This window comes from Labeo rohita, chromosome 21 (genome assembly GCF_022985175.1).
Source record: "Labeo rohita strain BAU-BD-2019 chromosome 21, IGBB_LRoh.1.0, whole genome shotgun sequence".
Lineage (NCBI taxonomy): Eukaryota > Metazoa > Chordata > Actinopteri > Cypriniformes > Cyprinidae > Labeo > Labeo rohita.
Window position 1 is genome coordinate 25,507,408 of NC_066889.1, and position 13,526 is coordinate 25,520,933.

General features: G+C 30.9%; 1 protein-coding gene across 4 annotated transcripts; it reads left to right on the top strand.

Moving 5' to 3' along the window:
* Positions 1-1,598: 1,598 nt before the first annotated feature.
* On the top strand, positions 1,599-12,286 carry nek6 (NIMA-related kinase 6). 4 transcript variants are annotated; one of them, XM_051093836.1, is made up of 10 exons: positions 1,599-1,755; positions 7,072-7,134; positions 7,324-7,464; positions 7,690-7,752; positions 7,835-7,945; positions 9,002-9,110; positions 9,206-9,313; positions 9,422-9,516; positions 9,959-10,072; positions 11,571-12,286. In XM_051093836.1, exons 2-10 carry the CDS (start codon positions 7,087-7,089, stop codon positions 11,679-11,681), a joined length of 900 nt encoding a protein of 299 aa, XP_050949793.1. In that variant the 5' UTR covers positions 1,599-1,755; positions 7,072-7,086; the 3' UTR covers positions 11,682-12,286. The 4 variants fall into 4 exon arrangements, with proteins under 4 accessions (XP_050949793.1, XP_050949792.1, XP_050949791.1 ...); XM_051093835.1 differs by having other exon boundaries at positions 1,600-1,755; positions 7,072-7,149; XM_051093834.1 differs by lacking the exon at positions 1,599-1,755 and adding an exon at positions 1,819-2,005.
* Positions 12,287-13,526: the final 1,240 nt, after the last annotated feature.

Genomic DNA, 13,526 nt, shown 5'->3' on the forward strand with positions numbered 1-13,526 from the left:
ATCACAATGCATTATATGTGATCTCTATACCAGGAATTTGTGTACTTTTAACTTCGTTTTTGTCCATTGTAACCTATTATTATTAATATCTATAGACAACATCTGTCTGTCAACATACCACCACCAGTACTATGTTAATAAAAATAGAAAAATAAAAGTCAACATTATTATTATTATTAATTATTATTATTATTGTCACAATAAAATAAATAAATGAATAGTATGGAAATAAAAGAATTATTGGACCATTTATTATCGCTCAATTATTATTAATAATAATAATATTTATTTGTTATATTATTTATTTCATGTACACATTATGAAAATAATAATTTCCATAATGTCTACATTAACAGTAATATAAAAATAATGATTAGATTACTTATTGTTACATTTGTACTTGTTATTATTACTATAATAATAATAATCATTACTATATTATTATATTATATATATTATATTATATTATATTAATAATATCATTAATATATTTTAGTAATATATTTAATACATATTATTAATATATTAATATAGTTTCATTTATTAGGCAGTGGTGGTGATATTATTGTCACATTAAAATAAAATAAAATAAAATAAAATAAACAGTATGAAAATAAAATAATTATTGGCCCACTTATTACTCTTCAATTATTATTAATAATTATTATTTTTATATTATTTATTTAATGTAGACATTATGAAAATAATAATAATAATTATTATTTATTTATTTATTTATTTATTTATTTTCATGTGAATAATAAAACATAATATAAAAAATAATGATCAGACTACTTATTGTTACATTTGTACTTGTTATAATAATAACATTATTATGATTATTATGATGATGATGATGATGATGATTATTAATAATAATAATAATAATAATAATAATAATAATAATAATAATAATATTATTATTATTATTATTATTATTAGGCTGTAATGGTTATATTATTATCACATTACAAAATAGTATGGAAATAAAATCATTATTGGACCACTCATTACTGTCCAATTATTTCTGTTACTATTTATTATTATTATTATTTTTTTTTATTAATAATAATAATAATAATAATAATAACAATTATTATTATTATTATTATTATGTGTACATGAAATTAAAATATAAAAATAATGATCAGACTACTTATTACAGACTACTAATTATTATTATTATTATTATTATTATTAAAGTGGTTGCGATATATATTATATTGGAAAAAATATAGAATATAAAAAATGAATGATCAAACTACTTAATATTAAAATATTATTATTATTGAGCTGTTGTGATATTATGTCAATTACATAATATATTATAATAAAACATAACATGAAAAATATTATTTTATGTAATAACATTTATTTAATATAAGTACAATCATAATTTGTGTTTTTACATTATTATTTTAGTAGTAGTAGTAGTAGTAGTAGTAGTAGTGTTATTATTAAGTGGTGTTATTATTGTCACATTAAAAACAACATATAATAATAATAATAATTTTATGCTCCAAGCCCTAAAGCAAAACATCGGAATGACAAAACCTTTCCCCCCCTTGCTGTGTCTCATAAAGAAAGTGAAGGACACGAGCAGTGGGTTACTGTAGTCACAGATCACAGCCATGTGATGCGCGGGGTGTGACTCAAACTTGCGTGGCCCGTGACATTAGTGAGTCTGGAAACTGACCAAAGGGGCTTCGCAGCATTTTTCAGTCCTGTAAATGTCTGAGGCACCGCGTTGGAGAGGTAAGTGAAACTCCTGCGTGACTTTTAACCCAATTTGCTTTGAAAACACGATGCTCTTGACGCTCGCACGCCTCGCTATACGGCGGTAGAGTTGCACAACGTGTTCATGTAGAAGACAAATATCGTGCCAAATTATTCGCGGGGTGCATAATATCGTCGTACAGCAGTAAGACAGAGACGGAATCTAAATGGACACATGGCTGTTCTTTTCTTAGTTGCTTTGGATTGAACGTACATGGAACGACGCAAGGTAGGCAGTGCGAATATTACATTTATACTTAATGCTCTTGCGCGGAAAGTAGATCTGTTTTGAAAGTTCATGCATCTGTTTTCTGCATATTAAGGCCTAGTTCCTCTCACTGATGTGCTTCCAGAAGCATTAATATCAATAAATAAACCCAAAACAATCGTGTCGCACTGTAAATGCTGTATAGGTGAAATAAAACACATCAAGTAGCCTATAAAAGAAACGCTCCTCTAGTTCAACGGGAACACCCACCTTAACACTGTAACTTCGATTATATGCGCAAAGCTAACTTACTGCTCTGAATCAACACTTGCATGTGATTATAGTTTATTTATAATGATAATAAGTCGATTTTAATGTTTAGTTATTTTCATGATAGCACTGAATAGCGCTTGTTTTTTTATAAGGAAAAGCTGCAGTTCTGGCTCCGCCCACACACACTGTTTGTTTGTATCCATTCACGTGTTTTTGGACACAAAATAGCGTTTTTTCTCAGTTTTTTTTTACTTAGATGACTCAGACAGTTACAGGAAACATGTTAAACACTGTGCGATAGCACAAAACAAAATTAAATATTTATATTAAAAATGTAATAAAAAATACAGAATTAAATAAATAAATGCTTGACATTCAGTATTTGTAATTTAAAAAAACATATTAATTGCCCTAACAGTATTACTAAAACAGCATTAACTTGAATAACTAGTCGTTGACATGATCTGTCACCTATCAAGTTCACGGCTTCTCTTCCTGTTAAAATATGTAGGCTCTTCAGAATAATTAGTTATGGTTGTAGTGAGTAAATGCATGTAATTTAATGACTTTTAACTGTATGTTGTTTTCTTTGAAGCACAGACAAGCCAAACTGGTTATTTTTGTGACAGATTACGATGCAGGACTGATGTGGGCTTCTCTCATCAAGTCAAATGATATTATCATGCAGGTCTGTTTGATCAGACACGTGTGTGTGGGTTTCTGTACACGCTCGGGGCTTTTGGAAGTGAGATTGTGGATATGTGACGGGGGTTTTTGCTTTTGAGTTGTCAGATCTGTAGCATTTTACCGGGCGGAAACAGATGCGTCTGACTCACCAGAGAGGAAGATAGTACGGCTTGAACCGCGAAGTTTACTACTTCAAGACCACCGCTAATCTTCAATCATTTATCCTTAATCTCAAAGGGCTAGTTCACCCCAAAACCACCCTCTGCGTGAGAAGATATTATTTTTAGGAATGTTGGTAACCAAACAGTTGTCTATCTATCTTTCTCCTAAAATATTCTGTTTAATTTACACTAAAAACAGAAATATTGGTATGATATATGATAACCACCATAATTGGCCTAAAACAAAGTATTTCACATTAAAATAAAATATCATGTGATATTCAAGCAGTCCTTCTAGAAAAGTCACATGCTCGAAACGGTATACATACTGAAGACTTTCATAAGAGAAGTGTTATATGCACTTCTAAATATAGCCATTGTGATATAAATCCTGTGTAGATAAGCGAGATTAGCAAGATGACGCTTGTCGGGTTTCTAAGTATTCTAGGGTTTCTAAGAAAAATGCGATGCACTGCGAAACCATCTGAAAATACGCACCGAAAGCACACACAAGCAGTGTGGTTTTGGAAACAAACACAGTGGTGTGTTTGAACAGAGTGTTGCACGTCCAGATGTGTGGCTTTGTTATAATGTTTCCTTGTGTGTGTGTGTGTGAAGAGTGGCACAGTTGCAGGCGGTAGGATAGAATTCTTCCCCTGCATTTTTCTTCACATGAATGGAAGGAAATTGGTACAGGACCGCCCTCTCCTTCCCCTCCCCAAAATCTCTCTTTCGTTGTTTTTTTTTTTTTTTTTTTGTCCTTCTGTAGACCTGTTTTTCTCCATCCCTCTAAGCAGGAACTGACTTGTTTGTTTTTTATTTATTTGAATGAAAAGAATATGTGCTCTGTGTCCTGTGATCTGTTTTAATATATGATTAGCTGCAGTATGATTATAGTAATCAACAGTATTACTTTACTCATGTAGACTAGATAGTTTACACAGTCCTTCAGTCTGTTCTGTCTCAAAGTGCTGTCTTTTCTATCATAAATAGATAGATAGATAGACAGATAGATAGACCATTTTAGGATATATATTTGGATATTGCATATATATCTCCAAATATATATCCAAAAACAATTCTATCTTTATAACTTTTATTTAATAGATAGATAGATAGATAGTTTTTGGATATATATTTGGATATTGCATATATATCTCCAAAAACAATGATACAAAGACACATACAGTAGACAGACAGACAGATAGACAGACAGACAGACAGACAGACAGACAGACAGATAGATAGATAGATAGATAGATAGATAGATAGACTGTTTTTTGGACATATATTTGGATGTTGCATATACATCTCCAAATATATATCCAAAAACAATTCTATCTTTATAACTTTTATTCAATAGATAGATTTTTTGGATATATATATTTTGATATTTGCATATATATCTCCAAAAATATATCCAAAAACAGTAATAGATAGATAGATAGATAGATAGATAGATAGATAGATAGATAGATAGATAGATAGATAGATAGTTTTTTGGATATATATTTGCATATATATCTCTCTAAATATATATCCAAAAGACAGACAGATTTTTGGATATATTTGGATATTTGCATATATATCTCCAAAAACAATGATACAGAGACAGATACAGTAGACAAACAGACAGATAGACAGATAGACAGATAGATAAATAGATAGATAGATAGATAGATAGATAGATAGATAGTGTTTTGGATATATATTTGGATATTGCATATATATCTCTAAATATATATCCAAAAGACAGACAGATTTTTGGATATATTTGGATATTTGCATATATATCTCCAAAAACAATGATACATAGATAGATAGATAGATAGATAGATAGATAGATAGATAGATAGTTTTTTGGATATATATTTGTATATTGCATATATATCTCCAAATATACCTCCAAAAACAATTCTATCTTTATAACTTTTATTAGATAGATAGATAGATAGATAGATATTTTTTGAATATATATTTGGATATTGCATATATATCCAAAAACAATGATAGATAGATTGTTCTATCGAGACTGATTTCTACAAAAACATATGTATAATTATATAAATATATCAATGGACAGATACATTTACACAAACACACACACACACACATACTGTACATATATATTTATACATACATACATACTTATACATACACACACACGTTTGTTTTTGTGAATTGTGGGGACTTTCCATAGACTTCTATAGATTTATACTGACCAAACGATATTGTCTGTCCCCTACACACACACACTTATATGCTGGTGACAACATTAAAAAAGATGAGCACACACACACGCACACACACACACACTTAAAAATGTGTTCAAAACATGCTCATTCTGCTAATTAGTCTTTATTATGCCTCGTAGGCACGGAATGTTATAGGAACAGTAATTTGTGTTTGTGACTATTTGTGAATGTGGGTCAGTAGGTTTGTCTGGAGTTTGTTAAAAATACAACAGGAGCTGTTTGTACATGTCAGGCCGTACAGTGCCGAAGAAAACACGTGCTTTAAAGACTCGGTACACACCCTCATTGCTGTTCCTATGTATTTGCACACATACTGTACAGCACACTTGCCATGTATTCTTTGGAACACTTTTCTCATGTTACACTAAATATGATACCTGAATAGGTAGTGAAATCAAAACTGATCTTTTTTTTAAACTGGTAAGACGCGACCGATCCGGTCTGTTGGGCATGGTCGTGACTTAAAAAAGCATCATCTTGCAGGTATCAGAATCACTATCAGGATAAAGAAGTATGTTTCCCTGGATTTCTCCAGAATCACATGCTTTAGTGTGCTAGGTTTTATCTTTTGATCTGTAAAGTGTTTCCTGTCCTACATCCAGTACCTAAGAATTTTTACAGAATTTTCCTCAGTATTTTGACTGTGGGTGTTTTGGAAAAAAAAGGTAAATCAGGGTGATAAGAGGCAGGAAGAATCTGTTGAAATGCAAAATATTTTTCTTGCTTATCATTGACATTTTAGAGTAAGAAATCATAAATTGGGTGAAAAATGTTAATTGTTCAGTCAGGATTAGTGTCAGTAAGATTGTTTTTCTTTCTTTTGAAGTAAACAGAATATTTTCTTCATATTTTAGTGGCAGAAACAGCAGTGGGTTTAGACTCTATGCTGACACCTATTGGTGATATACTAAAAAAAAAATCATAATATGTTTGCAATTTTGCTAGTGATGTAAAATTAAGAAAAAAGAAAGCATAAAAAATAAGCATAAATTAAATATTAAATTTAAATATTTTAAAATGTATTTTACATTTTACAACAAACAGCAAGAGGTTTTTTTTTTTTTTCTTTAAATTGATTTTATTTTTTTATTAAAAATAAAAGATTTTTAATATTTTCTATTCATTAAAAAAAATCGCGCAAAAATGTTTCACTATTTCGACAAAAATATTAAGTGTTTTCAACATTGGAGATGATAATAAGAAACGTTTCTTAAAGCAGAAAATCTGCATATTAGAATGATTTCTGAAGGATCATGTGACATTGAAGATTGGAGAAATGATGCTGAATATTCAGCTTTGCATCACAGAAATAATTTACTTTTTTAAATATAATAGAAAAATACTTATTTTAAATTCTAATAATATTTCACAATATTGCCGTTTTAAAAATATTTTTAAATCAAATAATTGCAGCTTTGGTGAGCATAACTTCAAAAATAAATAAATAAAATAAAATAAATAGAAATCCCACCAATCTCAAACTTTTTTTTGTGTTTTGTGCTCATCTCTAATAATCCACTTCTGTTTTAAAGCACCGACAGCTGCTTTTTCATCTCAGGCTTTGTTTGAACGGTTTAGGATTGTTTTTATCGTTACCGAAAAACTACAATTAGACAAAGCAGCCATCTGGAAATGAAACGACCCATTTGATAAAACAGACGTTGCGAATGTCAGCCTTTTGATTGAATCTCTCCTTTGTGTTTGCCTGTAGGTCTGGAATGTCATTATGGAGCACAGCAGCCTTCAAGATCAGAATCAAAATTACACAGTGCCGGTACAGAACGACCAGGTCTGACCACACACGCATGTGCAGCTGTAGGCACAGGCCTGGGCTCACGTGGGCACACGCTATTATTACAATCTGCAGACAGAAGCTTTTATGAATCATCGTAGTGATAATGCTGGCATTACCACACCACTCTGACTCTTACTGTCTCTTTCTGTTCCTCTGTCTGTCTCTCAGAGGAACATGTTAGGATATGGGTTCTATTCGGTGATGTCCAACTTCCTCATTGAGAAAAAGATCGGCCGAGGTCAGTTCAGCGAGGTTTATAAAGCCACGTGTCTACTGGACAACCAGCAAGTTGCACTTAAGAAAGTACAGGTGAATATTTACATGTCTTTAAATTGCATATTAATATACTACTCATACTGCTGCAGCACTACTAAACTAACTGCAAAAGTCATGCAATGCATTTGATCTTACCTTACATTGCCACTCTGACGAATGAACCAAGAAATACTTTTATCATCCGTTGCTCAACATTAAATTACCAAATTTACACAACTGTGCGTCTGGGTGGCTGTTGAAATATGTGTTGTTTTTTAGATCTTTGAAATGATGGATGCTAAAGCCCGACAGGACTGCATTAAAGAGATTGACTTGTTAAAGGTCAGCAGCATGCATTTTTAAACTTAAACATGTGTTTGTATTTGAGAATTGGTGATGGTTAATTTTTTTTCTGTAATTGCAGCAACTGAACCATCCAAATGTCATAAAGTATCTGGACTCATTTATTGAAGGCAACGAGCTGAATATCGTTCTGGAGTTAGCAGGCGCTGGTGACCTTTCCCAGATGATTAAGGTCTGACATGTTAAACGGCCAAATATTTTTTGGGATATATTTTCCCATTTTTTCAGTCCAAATATTAAATTAAATCTGCATGTGTCACTGTTATTTGGATAGAATTTTTGTTAATATTTTGAATAGGATAGAATTTTTGGATGTTCTGTTTTCATATAAATTTTAGTTTAAGTTTTTTGTTATGTTTTTGTCAAGTCGAGTTATTTTTAGTTTTTTTTTTTTTAGTTTTTAGTTGTTTTTTAAAAGTATGTATATATATAGTTTTATTAAGTAGTAGTTTTTAGCATTAGTATATTTATATATAGTTATATATATTTATATATTTATATATAGTTATTATAAATTATATAGTATTACTTTATTTATATAATGCCTATATTACTGTTTTTAATTTTAATTCATTTAATTGATTTTATTTTTTACATTTTTTTAAGTTGAAATTTTTAGCAATATTAGTATAATGTTGTATTTATATATATATATATATATATATATATATATATACACACACACACGCATATATATATGTATGTATGTGTGTGTGTGTGTATATGTATGTATATATAGTCACTAAATAAAGTTGTAATAGTTTATTTAGTTGTTTTAATACTACTTACCTAAAGCTAAACATGTTTGCAACTACTTGAAAAAAAAAATAGCATTATATATTATAGTTTTTTAAGATTTGGAATTGGATTTTATTTTTGTACTTACTGTTTTTATTTTAAGTTATTTTGAAAAGTCATTATTTTAGCAAATTTATTGTGTGTTTTTGTCTTTTGTATTAGTTTTTCTTTAAATATATCTTTGTAAATTTTTTTTAGCATTATATACATTATATTATTATATATTAATGTTAAAAAAAAAAAAAAAAAATATATATATATATATATATATATATATATATATATATATATATATATATATAGTTGTGTTTTTGTCATTTTTTGTATTACATTTTATTTTAGTTAATATTTTATTACAAGCAAAGAAAATGTTTATGATTTTAGTATTAGTTTTAGTTAACAATAATAATCCTTGCAACCCTGTGTGTAGTATTTTAAGAAGAAGCGGAGGCTGATTCCTGAACGAACAATATGGAAGTATTTTGCGCAGCTGTGCAGCGCGCTGGAACACATGCACTCCCGCAGAGTCATGCATCGAGGTAAACTCACTAACTTTTTTTCTAATACACACATGATTTTTTTTCATTAATGTGTCCTCATTACTTTTCTTCTTCTGTGAATGTGTTCGTATCAGATATAAAACCAGCCAACGTCTTCATCACAGCTACTGGAGAGGTCAAACTCGGTGACCTTGGACTGGGTCGATTCTTTAGCTCCAAAACCACTGCTGCACACTCTCTTGGTACCACTGACCCTCCACACAAACACTCAAATAAACACACACTTCATGCATGTACTGAATGGACTGAAATAACAAAACCATCCTGACATGCATCTGTGTCTTTCCCAGTTGGAACTCCATATTATATGTCTCCCGAGAGGATTCATGAAAATGGCTACAACTTCAAATCAGACATCTGGTCCTTGGGTTGCTTGCTGTATGAGGTACACAAACACATACACATTCATACTAGTATTCATTAATTTATTAATTTTTGAAAAGACGTCTCTTAGGCTCACCAAGGCTGCATTTATTTGATCAAAATACTGTAAAAATTTTGAAATATTATTACAACTTGAAATAACTGTTTACTATGTTAATATATTTGAAAATGTAATTTATTCTTGTGATGCAAAGCTGAATTTTCAGCATCATTACTCCAGACTTCAGTGTCACATGATCCTTCAGAAATCATTCTAATATGCTGATTTGCTGCTTATTATATTACTTTATTACATATGCTAAAAACACTTTCTGCTGCTTAATGTTTTTAAGAAAAATATGATTTTTTTCCAAGATTCATCAATGAACAGAAGGTTCAAAATAGCATGTATTCGATATAATAATTTTATTTTTTTTAATGGGTGATATTTGTGTGTTTTTTAGATGGCAGCTCTGCACAGCCCTTTCTACAGTGATAAGATGAATCTGCTCTCTTTGTGCCACAAGATTGAACAGTGCGATTACCCTCCTCTGCCATCAGAGCACTACTCACAGAAGGTACAACACACACACACACACACACACACACACACACACACACACACACACAGTAACATGCCTTTGCTATGAAAACCAGAGAGCAAAGCACAAAAACACATGATGTACATGTGACCCCGGGCCCGGACCACAAAACCAGTCTTAAGTAGCACGGGTCAATCATTAGGATATTACGTAAAGATCATGTTCTATGAAGACATTTTGTAAATTTCCTAGCGTAAACATATCAAAACTTAATTTTGGATTAGTAATATGCATTGCTAAGATCTTCATTTTGGCAACTTTAAAGGTGATTTTCTCTATATTTAATAAATGTAATTTCTAAAAAGCAATTAAATATGCACTTGCTTTAAAAAGTCTGAGTTGGGTAGACTTTTTAAATGTTTTTGCAAACTCTTCTGCTCACCAAGGGTGCATTTGTTTGACCAAAAAATACTGTAAAATTTGTGAGATATTATTACAATTTAAAATCGCTGGTTTCTTTTTTAATACATTTTTAAAATGTAATTTATTTCTGTTATGCAAAACTGAATTTTCAGCATCTTTACTTTAGTCTTCAGGGTCACATGATCCTACAGAAATCATTATAATATGCTGATTTGCTGGTCAAAAGTTTAATTATTATCAATGTTGAAAATAGTTGTGCTGATTAATATTTTTAATATTTAATATTTATTGATTAGAAGGTACAAAAAAATAATCATTTATTTAAAATAAACAGCAATAAACGTCACCCGGATGTGTGGCCATATTTTCTTCATACTCGGATGTAAACAACAGCATGGATTGCACAGTTAATGTACTACTCAATACATTGTTCTGCTAATTTATGCTGTCTAAACCGCAGAAAAAAAACGTGTGGAAGTTGCTAAATCATATAGAGAATGACTTAGTAAACAGGAAAGGGCACTATTATTTTGACAAACTAAAGTTAATAGGTGATAAAGATAGATACGAGCAGTATTAATTAAGATATTAGCCTAATATTTCATCTACCTAAGCGAAAATGATAAGAACAAACACGAATGTTGTCAAGATTCTTGCCCTGGAAATCCTAGTTAAGTTTGGCCAATCACAAACGACAGTTTTTTGCTCTCGTCTCCTTGATTTGTTTTAACTTTTGGCAGTCTATAGTACTTCAAATGTTTTCCTGATCTGACTGATTAGTACAGGCCAAAACAATGACAATAACTGACCATTTTCAGCAGCAATAATCAGCTAAATATGCGAGTTTCGTTCAGTTCAGTGGCATTGTTTACGTTCAGCGCTGCCAATATGGCCGATTGATGACGTGTTGTGAAAACACTATAATTTGTAACATTATAAATGTCTTTACTGTCATTTTTAATTACGTTAATGCATCCTTGTTGAATAAAAGCATTAATTTCATTCAAAAATACATATATGAATGCTGTCCAGGTAGTCACTAGTTTTGTAACACTATGAAAATAGAACATGTGAACAGTGTTGTAAACTACACACCTTGTATGTGTTGCAGCTCAGAGATCTGGTCAGTATGTGTATCAACCCCGATCCCGACCAGCGGCCTGACATCAGCTTCGTCCTGCAGTTCGCCAAACAGATGCACCTGTGGACGTCCAGCACCTGATGCAAACACACACACACACACACACACCTGCAGGAATGAGGAGAACCATTGCTTAAACCTGCGATCTCTGCTCTCTCAATCCAACTGAACAAGCTGTTGAAAGATCTAGAAATGAGTAAAGAGAGAATGCCAACAGTGTCTATACTGTTTTAAGCTGAGCGTTTCTCTAGATTTGTATTGAAAGGAATGCTGATGTATTCTGTTGTGCCTTCCAATGATGTATCACAGTGCTGTGTGCTGATTGGTTTAGAGAAAGTTGGTCAGGTCAGGTGACCAGTGCCTCATGTTGATGATGTCAAAGCAAGGTGGTTCCATTTATACATACTTTTTCTGTAGGCTTATATTCATAACAGCATATAAAGAGCCTTACGGTCGTGTTACTTCTCTCTCTTTATGTTTCTGATACACACATACATGCACACAATTGTTTAGTGTTTTGCAAGGAAAACACTCACGTTGAACACCGAGTTCAGCGGTTTTGTTCTCTGGTCAAATATCTACCATATGAAAGTATTCAGCATATCCATTGTTCCAAAGAGATGTTATTTTTGAAGCATTTTCTCATGTTTAAATGTGTAATTAACAATAAAATGTAACTGGAAGTACTGACGTTGTGGTAACTTTGTTTTGAAGGACATTTGAAATGTTTTAAAGGGTATTACGACGCATCCGTCATGATGCTCACGTGAATGCGCGGCGGAGACTGACGCGGAAGAGAAGAAATTGTTAAATAAAGTCGTTATTTTTGTTTCTTTGCGCACAAAAAGTATTCTCGTAGCTTCATAAAATTAAGGTTGAAGCACCGATGTCACATGGACTGTTTTAACGATGTATGTACTACCTTTCTGAACCGTTTGAACGTGTGATTTGCCTTGCTTTCTATCAGGGTCTGTCAAAAAAAATACCTTTATTTGTGTTTCGAAGATGAACGAAGGTCTTGTGGGTATGAAACGACATGAGGGTGAGTAATTAATGACAGAATTTTAATGTTTGGGTAAACTATCCCTTTAAACCATTCATTTCTATTTTAGTTTTTAGTATTGATTTTCTTAAGAAAAAGACCCGAATTATTATACACTGAGAATTTGTATTGTTTTTACTTAGCGCCCCCTGGTGATAAGCAAATATATTGTTAACTACTATCATTTATTAAACAAAACATTGCAAAATTGATTGCATAGATTAACCTCTATTTAATTAAGACGTTACATTGTTTTAATAAATAATACAATAACCTTATTTATATATATACACTTTCAGCTACTGTAACAACAATCTTCACAACTCAATTGATGTATTAAGGTTTTGGAGAATGGTTTATGTATATTACTTTACAGGTTTGGGATTAGTAGGATTTTGTTTTTGCTTTGATGGAAATTATTACTTTTATCCAGCAAAAAGACATTAAATTGATCAGAAGTGACAGTTAATACATTTATAATACTACAAAAGACTTCTATTTCAAATGTTGTTTTTTAAACGTTGTATTCAACAAAGAATCCTAAAAAAAAAATCAATTTTCTATTATACTAAGCAGCACAAGTGTTTTCAACATTGATAAGAAATGTTTCTTGAACAGCAAATCAGAAAATTAGAATAATTTCTGAAGGATTGTGTGACACTGAAGACTGGAGTAATGATGCTAAAAAAAAATCAGTTTTGCATCACAGAAATAAATTACATTTTAAAAGATAATCAAATAGAAAATAGTCATTTTAAACTGTAATCAAATTTCAATTTTTCTCATGTATTTTTGATCAAAAATAAATGCAGAGACTCATTTTAAACAAATTTCTTAAAAATCTTAACATTTTTGACCCGGTATTTAATTTTCCTGCTATACGT

Excerpts from the sequence above, each read along its gene's own strand:
- nek6 (XM_051093833.1), top strand. Across the intron at positions 7,946-9,001 it reads ACCTTTCCCAGATGATTAAG|TATTTTAAGAAGAAGCGGAG; the intron begins GTCTGACATGTT and ends CCCTGTGTGTAG. Across the intron at positions 10,073-11,570 it reads CAGAGCACTACTCACAGAAG|CTCAGAGATCTGGTCAGTAT; the intron begins GTACAACACACA and ends TATGTGTTGCAG.